Raw genomic sequence first — 25,066 nt, 5'->3', positions numbered from 1 at the left:
CCTGCCCAGTCTCCTTCCTTCTGGGACAGTTCCAGAGTCTGTCTGTCTGTCTGTCTGTCACAGCCTTGACACTTTTGAAAAGTACTGACTATTGACTTTGTAGAAAGTCCCTTTCTGATCTTTTTCTGATGGTTATGTTTGACTTTGGCACTTTTGGTGAGGACCCTGCGGACATGCTGTCTGTCCCGCATGCCCTTCCGAGGCCTGTGCGCTCGCAGGTGATGTCAGAATATCTTATTACTGGTGGCGGTAGCTTTGATCACAGGTCAAGGTGGCCTGCGAGGTTCCTCCTCACACAGTTACTATCCTTCCCTTCCTAATCGATGAGCGTATTTGGGGAGATACTTTGAAACTACTAACTATCCTGTTTCTTATCAAACTTTCATCTGTTAATTCTAGCATCCCTTGATGAGTCTTGCATGAAACAATTATTACTCTGGCATTTGAGAAATGTTGATTTAGAAGACATAATTCGTTTTACATGTTTGAATTGGAATTCTAATGTAAGAAGACCATTTTTCTTCTCCATTTCTTTGTATAGTTGTTTCTTTTAATAGGGACTTGGACTTGTTTTATTTGTGGGCTATAACCCAAAGCTGTTATTTTGTTGCTTAGGTGTTTGAGATTTGCCTTTACGAGCCCTTTTGAGTTCGCTCCTGTGCCCTTCTGATAGGACCCCATTACTTTCTGAGTACTTCTTTCCTGTTTACTTCAAAATATTCCAGGACTGCCTTGTACCTTCCCTGCTCCAGGCCTGGAGTCAGCTGTTCTTGAAAGAGCCCTGGTCCCTATTATTCAAGAATCTCACTTTTTAAAAAACTGTGTGGCCTCAGCCAGAGCAGGCTCGTAATATCATTCCTTTAGGAATCTTCTCTATGGGTCCTTCTCTGTTCTTGTCCTATGTGTGAACTCTTTAAAAAAAGAGAGAGAGAAAGAAAGAAATCCTTGTAGACTCTAATTTTCTAACTATGGTCGGGCACTAAAGGCGGTTCTTAAAGTCAGATGTGAGTCATAACTTTCGCTTTAGCCCTCCCTCGTGCTTTGTGCTGCAGTCCTGCTTGTGAATGGCTGTGAATTGTTCCATGAGCTTCCAGAGTCTTAAAAAGACCAGCTTTCCAGACACCAGAGAGCAGGAGGCTGGGGCCCACAGTGACAGGCCACGCACCCCTTTTAAAAGGACGCCTATCTAGAATGAAGGTGCACGTTTTCTAGGGTCAGAAACTGTGAGAAAAGGTTCTTGCCTCTTTGGAGGGTTGGGGGTTGGAAATCTGACCCTGGGCGTTGACCATGTGGCTGAGAACCGAGCAGCAGCCGCTCAGCCCCTCTTTTGTCACCGCTTATGGTCTTGTGCTTCGGAGGACAGTGCTCCAGGCATCACTCATACAGCCTTTGCATGTGCGGACACAGCTGGAAGCCAGTGGCAGGACCGGGTGACATCCTGCGTTCCTGTCCAGTGCTCAGCCTGACCTGGCTTTGTTTGTCATAGCAAGACCTACATTGCCCATCAGTTTTTATTTAAAAACTCTTCTCTACACTGGAAGTTTTTATGGCATCAGGGAAAAGACTGGGTTTTTTTGTTGTCTTTGTTTTAAATCTACCTTTATTGATTTCAGAGAAAGGAGAGGAGAGGGAGAGAGAGAGAGAGAAACATCAGTGATGAGAGAGTCATTGATCGAGCCCGCAACCTGGGCATGTGCCCTGACCGGGAATCGAACCCCGATCGCCTGGATCCTGGGTCGACGCTCAACCGCTGAGCCACGCCCAGCGGGGCAAGACTGTTTTTGATGGCAGTAGTTTTGAGTGGTGGTTTAGTATCTGTGTTCTTCTAGAATGGTATCCATGGTGACAGATGCTGAAAGTATAGGATGTGATCAGGAGGTAAGTAGAGCAGTGTGGTCTTGAAGTCATGATAAACTCCCCAGGATGCTAATTAAAAAGCGAGAGTCTCAGCCCATAGTGCACTAGTGACTAAGTGCGACTGTGGGGGCTTTTGTTAGAAGTGTGGTCTAGTGCGGTCCTAGAGCCTGGAGGGTGGTGTGGGAAGGGAAACATGTATCACTAGGAACCAGAAGAGCAGAACCCATGCCAAGCCTTCAGCTCGTCAAGAAGATACAACAATTGTGAATGTATATGCGCCCAACACCAGAGCTCCTAATTATATTAAGCAAATCCTAACAGAGCTGAAGGAACAGTAGACAACAGTACAGTGGTAATGGAGACTTCAGCACCCACTTTCAGCAGTGGATGGGTCGTCCAGACAGAAAATCAACAAGGAAATGAGGGACTTGAACCACAGCAAACCCTTTCCCGTTTCTGTTGGTGAGCCGTGCTCTAGGTATAGCACGTATAGAAGATACAAGACAGGGCCTTTGTCTCGAGAAAGCTCACCTGCTTGGTTCTCAAGGAGCTAAATAACAAGGCGGTGATTTAAAGAGTATGACGAGAGTAGTTTGAGTAGCATAAGAGACTGCAGGCTGAGGGGAAAGACCTGAAGGAGAGAGAGTGAGCCGGCCTGTGGGTACAGGTCGGGCTGGGTGGAGAATCGGGGAGGCCCTTGCAGGCGCCTCCGGGAAACCCTGTGTTGAAAGGGTGGGTGGAGCCAGGAAGCTGGGGCTAGACGAGAGGATGCTAAGTTAAGGACTCTGGGTTTCATCTTGTAGAAACTGGGGTGGGGGTGTTTCTGAAGAGGGAATGATGGACTGAAAGGAACATTAATCGGACAAGCCGACTGGCCGTAGGATTCTGGCACCGAGGAGTTTGATTGGCTGTCGCCACATGAGAGGCAGGATTAGGATGGTGATGTGAGAATAGTTTGCTCTGAGAGGCATTTAAAACAAGATACAAGGATGTGCATAGCTGGAAATTAAAGTTGACATAAGATTACAAGCCAGGGGGACTAGACGCAGTGAAGTGCCTGAAGCTGAGGACGTATGTAAGTGGGAATGGACTGAGTTTCCTAGAGCTTGAGCCCTACAGACAGCCACCTGGCTTACTGAGGACAGGAAGGAACTACTTGGTAATGATGTATGTTATATATTATGGTTCCCGGGTAGCTTTATACTCTTTTTAATTGAACAAAGAAAAATAATAATAGATTTGTAAACCCCTCTTAGCCAATCTAAGCACATCTAACACCCAACCTTTCTAACCTCAGGTTGACCCCGAAGATTGGCTTCCCGTGGAGTGAAATAAGGAACATCTCTTTCAATGACAAAAAGTTTGTCATTAAGCCCATCGACAAGAAGGCACCTGTAAGTTCATATGGAGTCTACACGGGGGTTACTGTTTTTCATTCCTACAACAAATGTGTTTTTTCAGGATAAATCAGATTTCTCTACCTAGGTGACAAGGAGCCAGTGATACTCAGAATTGTGTGGGTGTGGGTGTATTGAGGGAGTCGCCAGCAGGTTACATTGAGGGTCAAGGACCTCTTGAGACATGCGACTGACCGTGGCAGTGGGAGGTTATTGTGGAGGCCAGGTGTCTGTCAAAAGCTAGCTGACTGTTGCCTGAGTTTTCAGATGTCTTCATTACTTATGAAGGAAAGAGCCACTCTGAGTAGTTGACCTGTGACGAATGAGAAGCATTTCTGGACCTGTGGTATTTTTATGATCACGGGAAAACCAGCCGGCCTCCAAGACTGTGTACCTGGCGTGTGGGGCTCACGCCAGCATCTCTATGGTGCCGCCTGGAGCACGGGCAGAGATTACTGCAAGCCTCCAGGGCCGGGACCTGGCTTTCAGGGCTGTCCTTACAATTTTCCCTCGTTAGGAAAAGTCAGGCCCGCACCCAGAGTGCTGCTGGACCTCCTCTGCCTCTCAGGCAGACGTAGGCCTCTGCTCTGCTCCGCTCTGACTGCCCACTGCCCCGCGAGTGATCTTTCCACAGGCACCTGCATGTGGGTGCTGGTGTCACAGATGTGGAAGGGAGGCTTCCTGTCCTGGAATTTGGAGAGAACTGACTGTTAAGTAATAGCTGCAAAGACTGGTGCCTTGTGGAAATTCATTTGGTTTTATTATTCTCCTAGTATTTAAAGTGTCAGCCTTTGCTCAGAAAATCTGAGGCACACTGTAGTGTGGTGGAATGGTGGGGAGTTTGTTTTCTAATCAGAAATCTGGTTCTTAAAGAAAAATCACTTGAAATTCTGTTACCCTCCTTAGAGTCGGCTCTGAATTTTACCAAAGTTATAGATCAGAAAGGACTGTCTTGTGTAATTTCTGTTCCTTAGTTGCAGTGTTAGGCTAAGAGAGGCAGACACGGGCTGTGCTGCAGGCTGGATGTGGGGAACTCTCCTGGGGTGGGCACTGCCTGGCGATGGCTGACCACGCGGGACAGCTTGTGTTACTGTCCCACTGCTCCTCCCTGTGAGGGGTGAGTCCCGAGTGAGTGAAAACCAGAGAACAGTACTTTCTTTTTTATTGAACACACTTCCTGCTGTTAGCACACCCTTGCTCCCGCTCCATGTGCAGCAGCACAGTTACTTAAAATTATAGATTTAATGCAGACTCGAGCTCCATGATAGCTGCACCACGACCCGAGGGACACTCTGTACCCATGCACTGGGCAGGAGACTGGGGCAGGTGGGAGAGCAAGGAGTCCCAGGTGGAGTCCCTGGTGGAAGCTGCTATCAGTGAGATGTTTGCTAATTTTTCAGAACCTTTTTTTTTTAATGTAACTGACAGAAGCAGGCATTTTGGACTATACTGTTAAAGAATTAAGTTTTTGTTTGTTTCTTTAATTTAGTGTAAGTTTAGCTTTTGAAAAGCTACAGAGTATTTCCTAGTCATAAAACCCCAAGCAAAGACAGTTTTAGCACATCTGGTTGAGTCAGCCAAGTGCACTCTTAGTATACCGTGCTTCTGTGTGCACTCCTAGTATACAGTGCTTCTGTGTGCACTCTTAGTATACAGTGCTTCTGTGTGCACTCCTAGTATACAGTGCTTCTGTGTGCATGTGCTCTTACTACATACAGTAGTTCCATGTGCACTCTTTCTATAAACTAGTTCCATGTGCACTTTCTATGTATTAGTTTTATGTGCACAGCAGTTCTATGTGAAGCCATCACTTAAAGAAAATATGAGAGAGGAACGTGGACTGGTCGCATACTACTGCTGGGCACTGTGCCAGGATGGATCGTGTGCCCAGCATGAGCAGGATGGGAAGGTGCCACGCATGGTAGAGGCAAGTGAGAACGAGTGAGACAGTCACATGCTCCCTGGCAGTGAACTTAGCAGTGCAGCTGTGACGAAGTCGCAGATCAGGGTATTTGCTGTTCAGAGAAGACATGAGACAAGGGACAGTATGATCACTTCAGGTGGCTGTGACGTGAGGAGCTGGCAAAGGACCGAATGAGCCCCTGGGCCCTCCCACCTCACTGGCCTCCCTCTGTCTTCTACCTGGGGCGGTAGAAAACCAGGTTTCCAAGTTGAAGTTTATCCCTAGAAGAGAGCAAAGGAAACCCCAGAGGTCGAGGTGACCTGCTGAGAGGCAGGGGTTCCTTTTCTCGCCCCACCTGGGCAGTTTCTGCAGCTACTCAAGCGTTGCTCAGGCCTGGCCCCATGACCGGCCTTTCCTCGCAAAGGCTGCGTCTCCTCGCTGCCATGGACATGCCGCAGTCTGGGGCCATGTTTTGACTTTTGTGATGGGACCTTAAGTACCATAAATGTTCAAAGCCTGCCCAGTTTTTCCCAGGAGGCGCTAAGACCTGCTCTCACCTCAAAAAAGTTCCTTTTGTTCCTGTGGCCGCATGGAAAAGGCAGAAGGTGCTCAGGTAGCTAGCTAACGACTTTGAAATGCCTAAGAAATGAAAACTTACATTGATTGTACCCAGCTCTGTGCTCAGCTCCTTTTACCGTGACCTTCTCCCACCCCTGGGCCAGGGAGCCCCGGATGGACCCCAGTGGGAGAGCATCCTAGGAGTTACCCTTGTCTACTCCCTGACCTTTTTAAAGGTTGCTTTTGGATTTGTTCCTTGAACTTTGCTCTGCCTTGAGTTTCCGTGTCTAGGGTGTCTGTTTTCTGCCAGAGTTTGGAAGGCCTGTCCCAGGTCTCATTGGTGTTGTGGTTTTGCATTAGGACATTGGCTGGACACTTGGATTTAGACACTTAATAATTAATATTAACTTCTAAAGTCATAAACGGTCCTTCAAGGGCAGTGTGAGGGATTGCCTCTCTGCAGAGTGGGGACTCCTGGATGCTCGTGTGGGGCTTATCTCTGGGAGACTGGGTGCCACGAGGGGACGCTCCGGGAGTTCCCATCTCTTGATTTTTTAGATTTTTTTTTTCTAAAGAGGAGTTGGTGCTAATCAGAGATTCTTTGCCAATACCTAGAAGAGGACAGTCCAGACCTATTTGGGTTGTGTGCCTGTCTGTGCGGCCAAAACACAAGGTTGTTTTCTCTTGTGTAATAAGAGACAGGTGGGTAATAAAATTACCTGCTTCTCCCAGCTCTGCAGACACCTCCCTGGGAAACCCGATGACTTAATAACAATGTGTGAAACCCCGAGGAGAGCCCCACCCAGGAAGTCCGTGGGCTCTTGGGTTGGCATTCTCTCTCCCAGCCTTTCTGGAGCAGATGAAAAGACTGAGGAGCTAAATAGGTCCTTGCTGGGCGTGTTGATCAGCCTGCCCAGCACGTCCTGTAGGTCTCGGAGCTGCTGTGGGGCGTGGAGCGCTGTCTTTGTTTCAGCCGCTCTCTCCCTGGTCCAGTGGTCAGAATCCTGATGGTGAAGGCCCATGGTGGAGAGAAAGGAAAAAAGGGAGAGGAAGCAGACAGGCATTTGAACATAACTTTTAGCAAAAGTTTCTAAAGCACATTCCTGTCACCTGTTATTCACAGCGGGAGCAAGGAGCTAGGGAACAAGCCTGTGTCACCCATGTCCTAAACTTTGGTCACTAGTCATGAAGTTCTTGGAAACTGCATTTCTCTTTAAGACCACTTGTCTGTTAGCAGTTTCGTAGGCAGCCAGCAATCTCTGTTTTGTACACCAGCCAGCTTCTATTGTGCTGGACAGCATTCTGAGTCCTTATAAACATCATCACAGCTACCCCACTAGGTTGCTGTCACCCCCATTGTGTAGTTGAAGATGCTGAGGCGCAGTGATAAGTGAGTTGCTCAGGGTTGTGGGACTTCGATGTGGCATTGCTGCCTAACCTGTTGGTCAGTCACCTAGCGGGTGTTTATTGAGCACCAGTGAACACTGAGCATTGATTTGGTCCTGGAAATTCAGAGATGAATGAACATGACCCTGCCCTCAAGGTGCTGATTGTCTAGTGGGACAGAGACCAAAACGAGTCAGCAGAGTAGTGCAGTGACACCGTGACTGACATCAGAGTCAAGTGCAGGGGGCACAAAAGCATTCCTGGTCAACCATGGGAGGAGAGGAGATGGTGCCTTAATGTCGTCCCATAGAAGTGCCGCTGTCCTCCAGTGCATGGCCTTGGACTTGACATTCCAAATAGAGGGACTGTTTGGGGAGATGCTTCAGGTATGAAAGGGCACAGTTTAGATGAATAGGGGGTAGGTTGGGGCCAGTGTGAGGTGGCCTTCACATGTGCCCAGCCACGTGTTGGACCTGGTCCTGGAGCTAACAGGATGGCATCAAAGGCCAGCAGTCACCTGACCAGTGTGCTAGTAGTGAGAAGCGACAGGTTGAGGCAGTGGAGTTGGGAAGCTCAATAGGAGAACTTGGGGGAGTCCAGGCAAGAACTGGGGCTGGAGCTGTGGTCTGGAGAGGACAGAGGGCTTTAACCTGAAGATCAGGCAGTGCTGGGCCTTGGCGACACTGGGCTTCCCCTAGCTGGGTGACCTTGCTGTGGAGCTTGGCGGTCCAGCTTGCATGACACGCACACTCTCCCTCTGCTCGTTCCAGAACCTACGTTTCTGGTGTCTCATTGTCCTTTGGGGTCAGTGGCTTTGTGTCGAAGCCTCTCTCTGGCCCCCTGCTCTCTGCTCCATGAGTCCTTTCAGAAACGGTGTCTGCGCTTTGTACAGCCGGGTAGAGGCTGGAGCGTGAGTCAGCGCCTGTTCTGTCCCGTAGGACTTTGTGTTCTACGCGCCCCGCCTGCGCATCAACAAGCGGATCCTGCAGCTCTGTATGGGGAACCACGAGCTGTACATGCGCCGCAGGAAGCCCGACACTATCGAGGTGCAGCAGATGAAGGCCCAGGCCCGGGAGGAGAAGCACCAGAAGCAGCTGGAGCGGTGAGCGGGCAGCGGGAACTCGGCCCGGCCTTGGGGCCGGGGCTGGTCCCCATCGGGAATGCCAGTGGGATATACCTTAGTAATCGCGTGGATCGGCGCTCGGAGCTGCCTCGCCGTGGGCTGGGGGTGCAGAGCCCAGGGTGGGAGCGCTCAGGGGAGCTGCGGACAGCAGGTGACCGGGAAGCAGCTGCTCCTGGCGGGCTGGAAGCAGCCGGGCATGTCGCTGGGACTGCTGACTGTTGCAGTGCGTCGCAGTGCACAGTTCTGCGGATCTGAACCCCCCTGTGCCCTCCCTGTAACAGGCAGCAGCTGGAAACCGAAAAGAAGAGGAGAGAGACTGTGGAGAGGGAGAAAGAACAGATGATGCGGGAGAAGGAGGAGCTGATGCTCAGGCTCCAGGACTATGAGCAGAAAACCAAGAAGGCTGAGAAAGGTGGGCCCCGCGCTTCTGGCTGCAGTTTACATGTCCAGACACACACCCACACCCACACCCAGGAGGAACAGCCATACAGCTTAGCCCCCAGAGCTAGGATAAAATGGTTGTCAGGCTTGCAAAATCATTCTGTGCTTTATCACCATCTGTGCAAAATGTTTCCTGGGCGTTATCTTTTACGGTTTCCCTCAGCCCTGGGCGGTGAGAACTGAGTCGTCCCATTTTCCTGAGGCGGGTGTTGAGCTCTAGCGTGTAGGATGGGTGCCCGCGATCACGGGCCGGCCAGCGGGTGCCGGGACGTGGGACGGGCCGCTCAGTTGCGCAGCGGCCGAGCCTCGTGGCGCCTCGTGCGCGCCGCCGTGAACCCTGGGAGCGGGTGGAAGGTCCCGGCGCCCTGAGACCGGCCCACCCGTGACTCCAGCCGGCCGCGCGGGGAGTTGGGGCCCCCTGCCGGCCGGCGGAGCCCTGAGCAGCTCCGGCCTCGGCCCCGCAGAGCTCTCGGACCAGATCCAGAGGGCCCTGCAGCTGGAGGAGGAGAGGCGGCGCGCGCAGGAGGAGGCCGAGCGCCTGGAAGCCGACCGCGTGGCCGCGCTGCGCGCCAAGGAGGAGCTGGAGCGGCAGACGGTGGATCAGATAAAGAGCCAGGAGCAGCTGGTAGGAGGCCCCGGGTTTCACGATGCTGAATTATGGAGAGGCTGCCCCTGGGGACCGAAAAAGTGACACCTGCCTGACAATGATTTCTGTCTGGGCTGTAAAGTGATCCGCCTGACGGTGTAGAGTGGCGGGTGCGGAGGGCTGTGCAGTGCGGGACCGGGCAGCGCGCCCCCTGGCGGTCGGGGCGGGCACGCGGCGGCTGGCGCGCGCGTTTCTGGAGGCCTTTCCTTCACGAGTGGGCCCTGCTGAAAGCGGCCCGCAGGTAAGTTCAGCGCCTCTCCTGCGCAGGCCGCCGAGCTCGCCGAGTACACGGCCAAGATCGCCCTGCTGGAGGAGGCGCGCAGGCGCAAGGAGGACGAGGTGGAGGAGTGGCAGCACCGGGTGAGTGCGGGGGCCGGCGGGGCTGGCTGGCTGGCTGGCCGGCTGGCCGGCTGGCCGGTCCCGTCGAAAGCCATGGTGAGGGTTCGCAGCCGTCGGCGATACTAGTTGTCCTTGGACAGAAATCCCCATAGGAATGGGCTTGCCCCCGCGCACCAGCGAGCGCATTGTTGGATTAGCAGGGCAACAAAGAACGACTGTTCGCTCCCACCCACTTTGCTCTGGGCAGCCCCCCCCCCCCCAGGAACCAGCTTCAAGTTGGATTAGGTCGGTGCCCCCAGCAGCCAACCGCAGTGCCCGAAACAAGCCCTCTCCTGACTGCTGGCGCATGCAGTCTGGCACCGGGAGTGATCTGGGCCTGGGAGGTCTGCAGACCCTCCTTCCCTTGTCAAAGATGGGGATTACTACCCAACTTGTAAGGCTGGTCTAAGGACCCTGCAGAGCTTAATAAATTGTAGCTGTGATAGTGAGAGTATGTTCCACTCCGTCCTCCGGAGAGCCTTTCTCCGTCTGTGAGCCTTCACGCCCACCTGGAAGCTCCTCCAGGCTTCCCCATCTGCGGCAGCCCCTTAGGGAGACACTGGTGCCTCCCCCTCTCTAGTTTTCACCCCGCCCCATCCCCCAACCCAAGTTGGGTGCAGAAGACGTCAGTCCTTAGGTTTTTGGAGAAAGTGCTTATTATAAAGTATTAAGTGAAAAAAGCTGGTACAAACCAGGTACAGACTAAGCTCATCTGTGGAGTCAGGGTGGTGATGAAGTGGGTGGGAAAGTTTTAAAACACAGAAATTGCTGGAAGGATTAGGGGTAGGAAATTCCTGAGCGCGGTGCCGGTGCGCAGCAGGGAGCTTGATAAACTGGCCTCACAGGAAGAGGAACAAAGCCACACACAAGAGCGAGAGCAGCCCTTTCCAGTGGAAGGATAATTTTTTAATTTTCAAAAATATGTACAATGAACATATACTGGGATTATAGACAGAAAAAAAGTTTTTAGAAAAATGTCAAGCCCTGGGCATCAGTTTATCTCCTTGTGCTGTGGGCACGCTTGGTAACTGCTCTGAGGATCCAGAGCCCCATACCCGGAGGAGGTTGGTCAGACCTGCAGGGGACACCTGTGATTGGCCATAGTCGCCTCCTCTGGCACGTGTTGCATGCACCTGCCAGGAGAACGGGAGAGGCAGGGACGAGAGAGGGCAAATCCCTACTCCCAAGGAGAATGGGCCCCCTTCATAAAGGTGATTCCGAAGAAAGCGGTTCAAGCACAAGGTTGTGTGTGAGATGTTCTCACCTGTCTATTTGTTTTTCGTAGGCCAAGGAGGCCCAGGATGACCTGGTGAAGACCAAGGAGGAGCTGCACCTGGTGATGACAGCCCCCCCGCCGCCCCCGCCCCCCGTGTATGAGCCGGTGGGCTACCACGTCCGGGAGAACCTGCAGGAGGAGGGCACGGAGTACACGGGCTACAGCGCCGAGCTGTCCAGCGAGGGCATCCTGGACGACCGCAACGAGGAGAAGCGGATCACCGAGGCCGAGAAGAACCTGCGCGTGCAGCAGCAGCTGATGGTGAGGGACGGGGGCGCGGGGGACAGGGCAGCAGGAGGGACGCCCCCCTTACTGAGTGCGGCCTGACCCATGCTTCTCGCTGTTACAGACTCTGTCCAGTGAGCTGTCCCAGGCCAGAGATGAGAACAAGAGGACCCACAACGACATCATCCACAACGAGAACATGAGGCAAGGCCGGGACAAGTACAAGACGCTGCGGCAGATCCGGCAGGGCAACACCAAGCAGCGCATCGACGAGTTCGAGGCCATGTGAGGGCCAGGCCAGGACTGGGCAGGGCGGCGCCTCCAGCCTGGGCTCCGCCGAGGGTCATGAGCAGACACTGAAACTTGTATTTGTAGTTCTCTGAATCTAGACCCTTCCTCGTACTCCGGTTCCTTTACAAAGAGAGTAGCTATTTCAGTGGGAATATTCTGGGGCTGGGACCAGTGGGGGCTTCCCTGGTTTATTTTTCCCATTTGTATCATAGTGCCAAACAGGCCTGATTTTTATTATTATTATTATTGAATCACTTCCTGTCTTATGCTTGGAGCAGGGCTGATTGAATTAAGGAAAGAGATGCCTGTAACGCCTAACTCCATGCTGACGTGTGATACGAGATTCAGTATAATTAAAGAAAACCACACGGTGGCTTCTACTCTGTGCCATACTTTTTTCTGTATTTGAAATTAGCTCGAATTGATTTGTACTTGATTTCTATGAAGGAGGCATCTTTGTATATTTATGTTTTGGGGAGTGAAGACAGGGTCTAGAGCAGTCACACACGTATACACAGTGACTTCCTCTGGCGACCAGGTCCTTCGCTCGCTTGGGATAAACACACAGGACACTCCACTCTTGGATCACCTTTTCTTGTTTTTTGTTTTTTTAAGTTAGAGGGCTACCCTGTTGGACTTACACACCTAATTAATGATCAGCTATAGAGTATAGTATTTATACATAAGCAATAATATGGGTTTGTAACGTTAGCTTAAAAAAGGGAAAGTTTTGTTCTGTATATTTTGTTACCTTTTACAGAATAAAAGAAGTACATATTAAAAATCCTGTAACCATGGCACTTGGTCTGGTATGACGTGAGGGCAATGAGGAAGCCAGTTAACTGCTACAGTCCCATCTCGACTGCACGTTGCAGTTTTCTATCAGAGCTTGCAAAATACACACCCTCTGTTCCAGACCCCAGCCGTGACGGCACCCTCCCGACCCGGGGAGCATCTGTTTCCACAAGAGGAACCTGTTCTGGCCTATTTCCTGTTCGCCACATCCTTGAAAGCCATGGAGACATCGGCTTCTGTGCCGCAGGCTCTGCTCAGTCCTGTCCTTCCTCTTGTCTTCTGCTCTGACCCTTTCCCAGTCAGGGTGCCGTGTGGAGGAACCCCCACCGCAGACGTGAGCGGTGAGGCGCAGCGTGGGTGCCTGCTTGCCGGTCTGTCTGTCCTGCCAGCTACTTCTGGGGCTGGGTGTCCCTCAGGTGGGCCGTAGAGCTCACCCACCCAAAATGGGACTGTGGCCCCTCCTCACCCCTCAGCTCTTCATGGGGTTGGCTGGCCTGCCTCCAGAAATAACTTTTTGCAGTAGAATGGGAAGGATCGGATACCCACCAGGCTCCCTCTCTTTCTTTGAAACACATATAACAAGACCGTAATTTTCACTATTTGATAAGCACTGGGAGGTAACAAACATTTATTGAAATCCGGCTGTTTTCCACATCTCAGAGCACAGATAGCCAACCAGAGGCTCCTTTCTGTAACCGGCCGTTCCACAGAGGGGCGTGGGAGGGCGGTCTAGGTGCACACCCGCCGTGGACAGGGAGGGGTCGCCCTCCAGAGCCTTTACCTGCTGCGCGTCCACAGTTCAGCTGGCCCTCGGGCACCTGGGCGTCAGTGCAGGACGAGGGTCATGTCTGTCCATAAATTAGGGCTGGAAAGAACTCGCTGCCATTGCAGCCTTGACTGTGAGCCCACGTCAGCACCACCGGCTGGGTCCCCCTCTGTGATGTGACAAAGGACAAATTAGTAACCAGGGGCCTGCAGACCACCTTGCCACCCCTGTCTCCACTTTTTAAAAAGGAGGCCCAGCCCGGCTGGGCGTGGCTCGGGTTGAGCATCGACCTAGGATCCAGGCGATCAGGGTTCGATTTCCGGTCAGGGCACATGCCCAGGTTGCGGGCTCGATCAATGACTCTCATCATTGATGTTTCTATCTCTCTCTCTCCCTCTCCTTTCCTCTCTGAAATCAATGAAGATATATTTTTTAAAATAAAAAGGCCCCCAAAAATAATAGTAATAAATAAAAAGGACCGGCAAGGACAGTATAATTTTTCACCTTGACTTAAGACCACATTAAAATACCAACCACTGGTGAGTGAGAGAGAAACCCCACCCTTGACCCTCAACAAAACATGTTCAGGATGAGCCACCCTCGGGCATCCTCCCAGGGACTTGAGGCCTCAAAACCTTGAAGCTGTTCTGTGGAGACTGAGGAGGGGACAGGCTGGGTGGGCTGGTTCTCCCAGGAGGGCTGACTGCAGCCTTAAGGCACTACAGTGTCTGGAGGCTGGGTTTGCTCAAGAAAAAGTTCCTTCTAAGGAGGCTTGCTGTGGACAATATTTCTTCACAAATTGTGAGTCCCGTTTATCTCCATGGTCCCCGGTTGACCTTGGAGATGTGTGCAGGTATCTCCGTCAGAGTTTGGGAGGCACTGCTGGCAACCAGCAAGAGGGCTGGGGCACTCAAGCCCTGACAAAGGACTGTCCCCTTCAGAATGTCAGAGGCACCCCCGCTGAGCAACACAAAAGCATTGCCCCTCTGCCCGAGCTTAATGAAGTACTTTCTGAACTGCCAGTTGTGTGGGTTAAGATACTTATCCTTTAAGAAAATAATCCTTTTACAAACGCTGTACCCAGCCCACTTCGAGATCTGTAAGTTTTGTTTCTGTAGCAGATCCTAAATCTGATTTAAATTGTTGGAATACTTGGCTGTATTATTGCTCCATTGTTTAGTAAGAGCTGGACTCGGTGCTCTCCATTATGGCAGGTTAGGCAACGTCAAAGCCAGTGGAATCGCCTGCCGTCGCGGAAACACGATTTTTCTTTTAATGGTATCCACGTGAGAGTCTGATCAGCCATACACTGGGGCCCATTAAATGTCTCAGACAGACTTACGGCAGCCGAGCTTGGCCTCTCCCAGCAGGTGGTCATTCATGCTGAAGAGGGCCTGGTCCCAGACGGTCAGTTGTAGGCAGGACTCCCTCAGCTGGGCAGGGGTGACACCGTTGAAAACAAAGGGGTGCTTCCACTGGGGACACGCTTGCTTCTTCTGGACTGGGGTCTTCAGCCTCAGTTTTCGCTTGTCTGGCAGAGTGAGACAGCTGCAGAAGGAAAACAGATACCCTGTGATGCCAGCCCTCCAGTGGCCCCCTTGCCCTCTTGGCACTTGCTTCTCAGTGAGATATTAGTGCTAAGAGAAGGGCTTTGTTGAGCACAAAATGAAAACTAAACAATGAAAGGAGAATCACAGGATTGGCGAAGCGACCTCCGGGTGGGATATTCTGATTTGGAGTTGAATCCTGCACCAGGCGCTGGGGGTGACTGGGACTCGGGCCATGTGGTCCTCGCCTCCACCCCTCCTCGGTCTCCCACCACCAGGCCACAGCACACTCAGAGCTGCCAGCAGGGCCCAGGACGCTGCACACGTTACTCATTCTAACCCCGTCCTCAGAGTGGGTTCAGAAGGGCCAAGTCATTCGCCCGAGGCCCTACGGGCAAACACCAGGGTCAGGCAGACGGGCTGTCTCGACGAGGACGCCACCCTTTCTCCATAGTGGTGCTGATGGGATTTAGCGATTCTACATGGCAGTGGCGTTTGCGTCCTGGCCGTGTGGCTCAGGCGGTTGAGTGTATCCCACCGAAAGGTCATCGGTTCAATTCCTATTTAGGGCACGTGCCCAGGTTGCGGGCTCGACCCCCAGTAGGAGGCCGCCATCCACGTTTCTCTCCCTCTCTCTCAATTTAAAAAAAAATGGTGTTTGCTTTACTTTTGAAAACACACCTGTAACGAATAAAAATGAGAATGAAATCTGCTGAGTCACCATCTTACTGTTAATATAGGGGGATGTGAAGCTGACAAAACCTTTGCATGTTCCCTCTCAGTCAGTAAATGTTGACAGTTACAGGACCAATGGGATCCAGGTTTCAAGTGAAAACGTGGTTCCAGATCTAGCCTCAGCATGAATTCCTGGAGATCAGAGTCTTGAAAACAACCTAGGTTGGATTTTCGTAGGAAAGGTAAAATATGACAAGTTTAAAATGCCTTACACTTTCTGGTGTTTTCTACAGTTCCTGGGGCCATGCCGTATGTGTAACAGACTACTGTAAGTAATACTTGATTAAATCTAGTACCTACCCCGTAACAAATGAGTTCAGGGTACCATCTGACCGCACACGTAAATTTTTAGCTTCCAGCACCACCAAACAGAGTTGACCGTCACATGATGTCTCATCTCCTGCTCCTGGAAGAAAAGCCAGCATTGGCTGTCAACCCCACAGCAGGCAACGCCACTCCTCCCCTCAAAACTGATAGCTCAGCAGGAAGATGTGTGACAGCCCTCAGGCCCCACGAGCGCAGCTAGGAAGGGCACAGCCACGCAGCAGCCCTGCTGGCCCTGCTCCCACACTCGTCCCACCGAATGGTCTGCGCGACGGGGGCTGGAGGGACAGCTCAAATCCTAGGGCAACACCTGCGGGGGCCGAGACGAACCCGGGGAGGGGAGGATGCGGAAGTTTTAGTGTAGTGGGAGCCAGCGGCTTGGGGGGGGGGTCCCAAGGCTTCTGTTCTAGGGGCCTGGAGATGATCACAGGGTGCTGGCTGCTGGTCTGTTGGTCCAGCGAGCTCTGCTAGTCAAACAGGAAATCACTAAAATACACTGTGGAATTGCACGCGCGCCGTGTCCACTCCCCACCTCATCTGCCCATACAGCACGCTGTTGAAGGCACAGTAGTTAAATCTGCGTGTCCCTCAAGGACCTGTCCTTGACCGGTTCTCTTGGTGGGCAGCAGCTGCTCATGTGACGGGGAGCCTGGGCTGCTGGCTCGGAGCCTTGCAGGCCCTGGTGTCTCCCACAGACCCAGGCTCCCAACCATACGCAGGAAGTCAGCCTTCAAGAGGGGCCCCAGTGGGGCTGTCTTCACCAGGGCGACCCTCCAAGCCAGCCCCTGGGAGGAAGCCTCAGGGCTGGCGTCCTAGGAGGCTTGTAAAGCCGGCATCAGATGCCTGGCCTGTTTGGGGTCACTCCATTCCCTTCCAAGCTAAGGGTTCCAGGGAGCCCGTTTCCCAGGCTGGGTGCCACAGCGCGTGGTGAGCACTATGGGAGCTTGTGGGATCGGGGGTGGCAGACAGGAAAGGTGAAGAAACACTGGCCCACCTCTCAGCCTGCTGGCAGCTTCAGGCTTTGGGGACAGTGACAGTGACAGTGGAACATTCATGGGGCTGGAGGCCACCTACCTTCCTGAGCTTCCTGGAGCCGTCTGGGCCCTGCAGGGAGCACCAGTTTGGCCTGGACTATAAGTTCTCCATGAGTCGGAGGAGTGCTGTCTTCATGCTTCTCTGCCTGCGGGCAAAAGGCAGAGCTCAGAGGCCAGAGTGCCAGGCCCCAGGACCTCTTGGGCTCCTCTGGTTGCCTCAGCTCTGTCCATAAACGCCTCCTCCCCTCATCCACCTCACCCCTGCAAAGCCTGGGAGAGAGAGCCTTAGGGTGGAGTGGACAGGCTGTGTGGCATGACTGCTCTGCCTTCCATTTGTGGTGACCTTGCTCCCACCCTCACCACCCTCACCACCCTCACTGTGGGAGAAACCGCTCAGCCACCCAGCTACCAGCAGATGACCAGTCTGGGTGGCAGCCTCTCTTGTCTGGAATACAGGATCCTTGGAGGAGAAGACAGGCAGGGCCCCCCAAGTACAGGATCCTATGGGGAGACCTCATCTGGCAGGAGAAATCAGGAAAGCCTTCCTGGAAGAGGTGGGACATAAGCGGAGTCTTGGGCAGACCTTGGACAAGAGAGCATTCCAAGTGGCTATTCTGAGTGTGGACCAAGGCTCTGAGAAGAGAAAGCGCCAGGCACCAGGGGCTGTGCAGACCACACAGAGCGAAGAGCACAGGGGAGGGGGAGGGGATGGCTCCCAGGCTGGGCACCCTCAGCTTGGCTCTGCAATAACCAGAGCCGTTTCTAAGCAGAAGCATTGTGACTGATCGCCTCTCTGGCTTCAGAGAGGAAAAGAGGTGAAATGGTGGGACCTGGTCTCGGCCTGTGGGACCTTCAGTGGAGGGGCTGGCACCTCCTGTTGTCATTTCTGAGGAGATAATGGAGCCCATATTTTCTCCCCCTTGCCTATCTCATGTGTACTCTCCCAGTCTTGGATCCTGGCACAGAAATGTGCAGCTCAGCCACCCAAGAGATGTTGACCTTTCCCCGCCTCTCTTCCTCCCTGCACATCGGCTCCTCCTGACCTGTCCTGTCCCACCCTCAGCTGGACACGAAGTCCCTGCTGGTCAGGCAGCCTCTGCCCGCCTGGCAGCATGTGGTCCAGTCATTCTCACCTACTGTTCTGGGTGTGCCCGGGGTGGGGAGTTTAGGAACAATACCCTACAGCCCAAATGGCTGAGGTGTGGACTTTGACCAGAGCCTTGAGAAGGCCGAGGCCACCTCAGCTGACGCAGAGTGACCCTGAATTTGGGGGAAGGGTGCAGACCAGCAAGGCTGTCACAGGAGGGTTTAACACCCGGCCTGGTCCAGGGTGGCACCGGGGCTACACTGAGGATCCGGCTATTCAGGTCCTTAAAACAAACCTGAGCAGCTAAAGTCTCTCAGCCGAGCCCCACCAGGAGAGTCTGACGCTAAATCTTTTCTCCCTGGGAAGTTCCTATTTTAAAACTGGCAAGTGCCCTGCTGGTGTGGCTCAGGGTTGAGCGTTGACCCATGAACCAGGAGGTCACAGTTTGATTCTCAATCAGGGCTCATGCAGGAGGCAGCCGATCAATGATTCTCTCTCATCACTGATGTTTCTATCTCTCTCCCCCTCTCCTTTCCTCTCCCTGAAATCAATAAAAACATATTTAAATTTAAAAAAATAAAATAAAAAGAAGCCTGGCAAGTACGCACAACTGTCTTGTGTCCAAGGCTTCCCAGGTAGGGTTTCTCTCCTCGAACCCCTTTGAAAAGTTCTCGCGGTAAGAGTGGGGCCGCCGCCCAGTCCCAAACCAGACATCACCTTGGCCCACAGCGGATGCCAGCGGAACGACTGCGCTGCACTGTCCTCAAAGTCCCACGTGGCCAGAGGAATGATCACTTCTCCGAGAAACACCCTCCGGGCGAGCGTGCCCAGGTGCCACACAGACACCTGCAGCCGCCGGGTCACCAGCTGGGCAGGCTCCACCTGGTACTGCAAAGGTGGGACAGAGACATCAGCCAGGCTCCCAGGTTGCAGGGGGCTCCCGCCTGCAGCTGAGTGGAAGGTGTCCCGAGGGGTAAGCGCTCTGCTTAGGAAATCCTGACCGTCAATTTCTGGAGCCTCAACCATCACATGCACTTTTCTTAAAACTGGCGGAAGACAGTTCCTATACCCAAATCTGACGCCTGCCCCAGGTTGTATGACCAACCCCCCCCCCCCCAGTGTGCTAAACAGATAGTAATTCGAAATACTGATGTCTGCAAAACTCTTAATATTCGCTCAGCTTGTCCACCTTCCCATCTGTTCTGTCTTACACAGTTCTGTAGAGACTCTGTCTGGATGCTCTGAATTTAGAATAGATTAGGGACACCGATTCTTTTAAATATCTCCAGGAAGTTTTCCATGATCACCAAAATATTCACAATATACTGGATAAAGCCAATGCATAAAACGTTAGGTGAGTTTTTGGGATTCTGAGTGCATTTTAAATAAGTTAAACTTTAAAAATCAAATTATATAATTAAATACTTATCTAAAATGTAGTCCACCCACAATTTTATCCCATTTCATAAAATGTAAAATATGTATCTGTTTAGCACAAAATACCTTCATGAAACTTACGAGCAATTTTAGATGTCAACTTAAAATGTGTGCGGGGGCACAGAGCTTTTCAAACTCCTTTTAGCAGGTCTATGAGCAAAACCATCTGAGGACCAGTGTCCCATGACTTGCTACTAGAGTGGTCCCAGACCACCAGCGTCTCAGGCCCCACCCACACCTGCTGAACCACAACCTACTTTTTTTTAATCCCGTGGGGATTACTATGCACACAGGACAGCCAGTTTGATATGCCTCAGTTTTCCCATTGGTAAATGAGGATTCTAGTCCCTAGCTCAGGGGGTGTATAAAGCCCTTGGCCACAGCAGGGGCACAGAGCAATAGCTATTATTATTTACTAAATGGGACTCTTGTACCAGCTGCCCAGATGGCCCCTGGCTGGGAGTTCATAAGTACCCCTCTCACCAGGAAGTCAAACAAAGCCCTCTCCTTCCCAGTCTTGGCACATGGGGTCCTGGGGTTTCTCTGCCTTGACTGGATACATCTCCGTGAGTCTGGACTGTTCTTCCAGTTTGGGGCGTCCCACACTTAACGTGGGGTACGACACATCATCACCTCTCCCTCCGAGATCCCAGTGGGAAGCAGTCTCTCCCCATCTCTGCCCTAAACCACAAATCATGTTTGTTAGCACCAAGGAAAGTGAAAACCCAAACAATTCCTCTATAAAATGTTTTTCATAAAATGACTATTTTTTTCTTCAAATAAGAAGAAACCTGGGTTTGCCAGATATTACCATAATGGAGCACTTTTACAAAGATGGTAACCCAGTAGCATAATTCACAGGGTACCCTGCCTGGGAATACCTCTCTGAGAGCCATAAAAATTCAACAGGACAAAGTAATTTTAAAAACTGAGAGGCAGCCAGGTTCTTTTTTCACCATTTTCTTGGAAATCATTAATCAGAAGTCGCGCAGACTCTGCACTTTCCCGGTACAAAGGCTGAATGCACTTTGACCACCTTGCCACTGATTGACAGAGCCCCACGGAAATGCCCAAGTGTCTGCACTTATGTTTGACTGACTCAAGGGTTTGCAGGGACCGTCGGGCGGACTCTGGCCCCGTGTGCCCAGCCCACGATGGGAAGACTCAGCAAGTACCTTCAAGGTCTCCTGGAAGGTCGGGTCCACCGTGTTCCTCTGGACTCCGGTCTTGCGTTTGCCCTGGGAGGATCGGTCAGGCAGCAGATAGGTCTTCACATACCTGGCGGAGACAGGACAAGGTGACATCTCGGGGCCAGGCGCGGGGTGGGGGAGAGAATCACGTATCAGCGTTTTCTTTGCCCTCCTGCCGCTGAACTGGGTTGGAAAGGGCCTGGTGGCCACCACTGACGGTGGACAATGACATGCTGCGTACACAGCTTCTGTTTACAGTCTTCGGCCATCATCCTCTGGAATGTCCCTGAGGGTGGAGGTGAAGCTGTCTGCCTTCCCCACGGCCCACCTGGGTCACCTGCCATTTGGTGATGGCCGTGGAATCAGAGGCTCTCAGGGCTCCACGGTGGCAGATTCTTGGGTCCACCTGGATTAGAGGCCATGTGCCAGTTTTCCCTCCCTCCATCCCCCCAAAAAGTGGAAATGGAAACTGTGTGCCTTACACTTTGCTCTTCCCCCGTGGGGCCTCCCAGCCGTCCTCCTGGCTGCTGAGGACCTGCCCTCTCTGAGCACTCTGGGGCTATAGCTTAGCTGGCGGGGGCAGCGGGACAGAGGCCATCTCTCCACCAGCACTCTGCCCACTCCCTGAAATCTTATTCTAGGTTGATCCCTCCACTCAGGTCCCCACACTGCCCTTTCTGGCTCCTCTGGCAGCTTTATCGATAGCAATGACCCTGTTTGTCCAGGCATCTATCCCCACAGGCCAGGAACAGGCTCAACTTCCCCAAAGCAAAAAAGAACAGTCGCCCTCCCTTGACCGGGGTCTCTCCTGGAGCCCCAGGTTCAGGCGCTTCTTCCTTGTCAATCAAAGTTTTGGGAAAGTCCTCCAGGCTCACTGGCACCAGTTCCTTACTGTTCACACACTCGTAACTTGTGAGATCTCACACATGTAAAACAGGGCGTATAAAATATGCCTGGGTGGCTCAGAGGACTGAAATAAAATGCAAACCCATGTGTCTAATTGGAATATTGGGTTAAGTCCTGTTTCCTCACGTATCTTCACACAGGTTTCCTGTTACTGACAGTGGAGAATCGACATCTCCAAGTGTTACCACGGAACTGTCTCTCCCTCCCTTCAGCTCCGTCAGGTTTTTGTTTCCTGTGTCTTGATGGGCTCTTATTAGGTGCACAGACATTTATAATTTTGTATATCTTCTTGCTGTACTAAGCCTTTTATTAACATATAATGTCCTTTATTTCTGATCTTGTCTGGTACGAGTGCAGCCACCCCTGCTCTCTTTCGGTTACTCAGGACATAGCACCATTTCACCTCTCAGTTGGAAAAACATGTCCTCTGTGTCTGGATTGTGTGCGACAGGATTTTACTCTTATGTTTCCTACATGGAAAGTCCAATTTCCAGCACCACTTACTGCGGTTCACCTTTCCCGCACCGATTCCTAACGGCCCCTGGGTTACGCGAGTCCCCACGGGCGCTGGGCCGCAGCTGGGACGCTCGGCTCCGCTCTGACCCGCCTGCCCGGCTGCACCCCAGAGCGCTGGCGGGATTCCTGCGGCGTCACCCTAACTCCGACATGGCCCTTTCTTCGCTCTTTTTATTGCAATCATCTTGGTTACTCTCGGGCTCCCCACCAAGCTTCGGGACCCCCGTGCCGCCCCGCAGGCGACCCCGACGCGGGACTTACGGGTTGCACCGCTTCCTCCTCTCGTCCCCGAAGGCGAGGTTCCGACAGGCCCCGACGCGGATCTCCAGGGCCCGGCTCTCGGCGCTGTAGCGAACAGCGAGCTCGATCTCCCCGGTGACGCGAGCGTTGTCGAAATTGCCCATCTCCGTACAAGTGCTGTTAATGCTAATCAAACTGCCCTGAAATAAACACGACAGACGCGACAAACTCACGGTTATCAAGACAGCAGATGCATCAAAATTCACGCAGCGCACGCCTCCTGCCTCACATTAAGTGGACAGCGCGCCGGCTTGTTTTTTGCCAAAATAAGTTGCCACATACTCTCTGTTCTAACGAGATGGGGGACCCCCAGAGGTCCTGTCTTGCCCAGATGTGGTCCGTGCCTAGCGACAAAGGTCCGCGACCCTGTTCTCTAACACCCGTCACTCGGGACGGAGCGGACTATCTCCCGCGCGGTGCTGCAGAGGGGACGCTCGGAGGGCAGGCAACGCGTCCGTGGCGGGAGGGCAAGTGGAAGCAGCATGCGCGGGGCCGAGCGCCTGTGGTTGGGAAGCAGATCTGGAGGCGACGCTGGCTCTGCGGCTCCTGAGCTGCATAAAGTCGGAATGGAAACCTCAACACTGGTCTCATGGGGTTACGGTGAGGAGTGAATGGAACGAAGCGTGTGAAGTATGCAAAGAAACAATAACTGTGTTTACATTCTTATGGGTTCCTAAAATGAAAACCAAAGTTACCACCATGAGTTCGGGTGCTCGAAGCTGAGTTGATGTAGAGAAGCTGCATGGAATGGGACGCCTGTGCCCAAAAGGTAAAACAATCTGCCCAATATCTGCTAAATTTGCTTAAATATTTGCCACCCTTTGCATGCAGCCAATCTCAGGGCTGACCCTATAGAAGCAGGGGGCCCTGGGTGATTTCCACTCCTGATTCCCAGAAGTTCCTCCACACTGTAAAACACCCTGGAGAGAAACTGAGAAGGAAGCCCGGGCTTTCTCTCTCTCACCAGAGAGCGATAAAAACCAAACCAACAACTCATTGGAGGAACCCGAGCCTGAGCGACCTAATGCCAAGAACACAACCTACTCCACCACACCCAGTCCCCGGCTCTGAAAAATGTTACCTGCCAACAGCCTCACAACTGCTAGAATGGAAAACTATTTTTAAATTTTCCAGACTCAAAGAGGCATGGTGTGCTGAGACGCAGGAACACTGAGGTACGACAGAGCGAAGGTGGAAGCTGAGGAGACCGGGGTGGCGAGCGCAGGCGCTGAAAACTCCCGATAACTACACTGGCATCCCTCGTGGCCTCCACTCGGGCTGTCAGCCGAAGGGTGTCACACAGCGCTTCTGCCAAGAGCTAATGGAACTGGATTCAACAACAGACGGTCTCAAGGCAGCGCGAAGCTACCAAGACAGCCAGGAAGCAAGGGTGGGGGCGCTGTGGAGACGAGGAGCGTGGACAGGAGAGCCTGACACTGTGATCCCCTGTCCCTCTGAGACCCTTGTCCATGTGGACACAGCGCAGGGCTGGACGACCGAGCCAAGCTACACGCAGCAGCCACAAGGGACGCGAGCCAAGGAGAGTCTTCAGCATCTGCCACAGTATCAGCGACCAAGGCTGTGACGGCTGAACTTGAGGAGCCGTGCTCCCAGGGAAAGGGGCGAGGCCCTGCAGTGAGGCCCTAGAGGCTGCTTTCCCTCCGCTTCAGCCTCCACTCCAGCTGCCTCCACTCCAGCGGCCTCCACTCCAGCTGCCTCCACACCAGCGGCCTCCACACCAGCGGCCTCCACACCAGCGGCCTCCACACCAGCTGCCTCCACACCAGCTGCCTCCACACCAGCTGCCTCCAGTCCAGCGGCCTCCACTCCAGCGGCCTCCACACCAGCGGCCTCCACTCCAGCGGCCTCCACACCAGCTGCCTCCACTCCAGCGGCCTCCACACCAGCTGCCTCCACACCAGCTGCCTCCAGTCCAGCGGCCTCCACACCAGCTGCCTCCACACCAGCGGCCTCCACACCAGCGGCCTCCACACCAGCGGCCTCCACACCAGCGGCCTCCACACCAGCGGCCTCCACACCAGCTGCCTCCAGTCCAGCTGCCTCCACACCAGCGGCCTCCACACCAGCGGCCTCCACACCAGCGGCCTCCACACCAGCGGCCTCCACAGCAGCGGCCTCCACACCAGCGGCCTCCACTCCAGCTGCCTCCACACCAGCGGCCTCCACACCAGCTGTCTGCTGGAAGGGAGGGCACACTGCCCCAAGGAAAATAGCATCCACCCCTCTCATAGGCTGGAAACTCGCAAGAGCAGGGCTCCCCAGCCCCCAGCTCAGGGCCTGGCGAAGGGTACATCTTCCATACATACTTATGAAGTAAACAAGAAAGCCCTTGAAATATCCCGATTTAAAAGTTCTCTCTGTAAACACTGGCGTGATGGGCTGTGCTGCCCGGTGCCTGATGGGTCCGAAGGGTTGAAGTGAGGACTCAGGGGTAGTCCTAACTTTGATAACTTTAGTTAAGTTACTGAGCCACAGATTCCAGAGGGAAAATATTTGAAAATAAAACTACAGGTAGGCACACATCATAATAAAATTGCTGAAAATCAAAGGCCAAGAGAAAACTCTTAAGGGCAAGGAAAGGAAGGCACGTTACCCTCCCCCAAGGAAGCAGCAGGGAGGAGAGGACAGCCGGGCCCTGGCCCTGGGCCTCGGGCCTCGGGCCTCGGGCTTCTTTGTTTTGGGAGGGAAGGGCCACCAGGCTGGGAGCAGATCCTGGGACATTGATTTTGGTGTCAGGAGGGTTAGGGAACTCCAAGCTGATCCTGTTGTTTTTGTAAAGTAGGAAGGGAGGCTCATTTGTAGAGAAGGAGGTGGGAGAAGGTTTGGAAAGACAGGGCATGTGGCCGTGGGGGGCAGGAAACTGAGGTGCCCAGAGAAACACCCCAGGATCAGGCCTGCTGGCCCCGGGGGCATGTTTGGGGTTGGGC

General features: G+C 53.0%; 2 protein-coding genes across 4 annotated transcripts in view; one reads left to right on the top strand and one right to left on the bottom strand.

The window, feature by feature from the left end:
* EZR (ezrin) overlaps window positions 1-11,854 on the top strand; it is a 48,350-nt gene extending 36,496 nt beyond the window's left edge. Inside the window, exons 8-14 of the mRNA XM_081140113.1 lie at window positions 3,155-3,251; window positions 8,040-8,203; window positions 8,506-8,636; window positions 9,130-9,290; window positions 9,579-9,671; window positions 10,975-11,226; window positions 11,315-11,854. Coding sequence (XP_080996239.1) covers window positions 3,155-3,251; window positions 8,040-8,203; window positions 8,506-8,636; window positions 9,130-9,290; window positions 9,579-9,671; window positions 10,975-11,226; window positions 11,315-11,479 — 1,063 coding nt within the window. The 3' untranslated portion in view covers window positions 11,480-11,854. The remainder of the gene's footprint in view (window positions 1-3,154; window positions 3,252-8,039; window positions 8,204-8,505; window positions 8,637-9,129; window positions 9,291-9,578; window positions 9,672-10,974; window positions 11,227-11,314) is intronic.
* Window positions 11,855-12,870: 1,016 nt separating this feature from the next.
* Window positions 12,871-25,066, bottom strand: part of SYTL3 (synaptotagmin like 3) — a 52,450-nt gene continuing 40,254 nt past the window's right edge. For all 3 annotated transcript variants that reach the window (XM_081140109.1, XM_081140110.1, XM_081140111.1), the window contains 7 exons: window positions 22,080-22,258; window positions 20,382-20,484; window positions 18,487-18,657; window positions 16,723-16,828; window positions 15,625-15,730; window positions 14,385-14,590; window positions 12,871-13,211 (listed from right to left, as the gene is read on the bottom strand). In XM_081140109.1, coding sequence (XP_080996235.1) covers window positions 13,102-13,211; window positions 14,385-14,590; window positions 15,625-15,730; window positions 16,723-16,828; window positions 18,487-18,657; window positions 20,382-20,484; window positions 22,080-22,258 — 981 coding nt within the window. In that variant the 3' untranslated portion in view covers window positions 12,871-13,101. The remainder of the gene's footprint in view (window positions 13,212-14,384; window positions 14,591-15,624; window positions 15,731-16,722; window positions 16,829-18,486; window positions 18,658-20,381; window positions 20,485-22,079; window positions 22,259-25,066) is intronic.

Source organism: Miniopterus schreibersii, assembly GCF_964146895.1.
Source record: "Miniopterus schreibersii genome assembly, chromosome: 6".
Taxonomy (NCBI): domain Eukaryota; kingdom Metazoa; phylum Chordata; class Mammalia; order Chiroptera; family Miniopteridae; genus Miniopterus; species Miniopterus schreibersii.
Note: the sequence above shows the minus strand (reverse complement) of the source record. Positions and strands in the feature narration are given on the sequence as shown.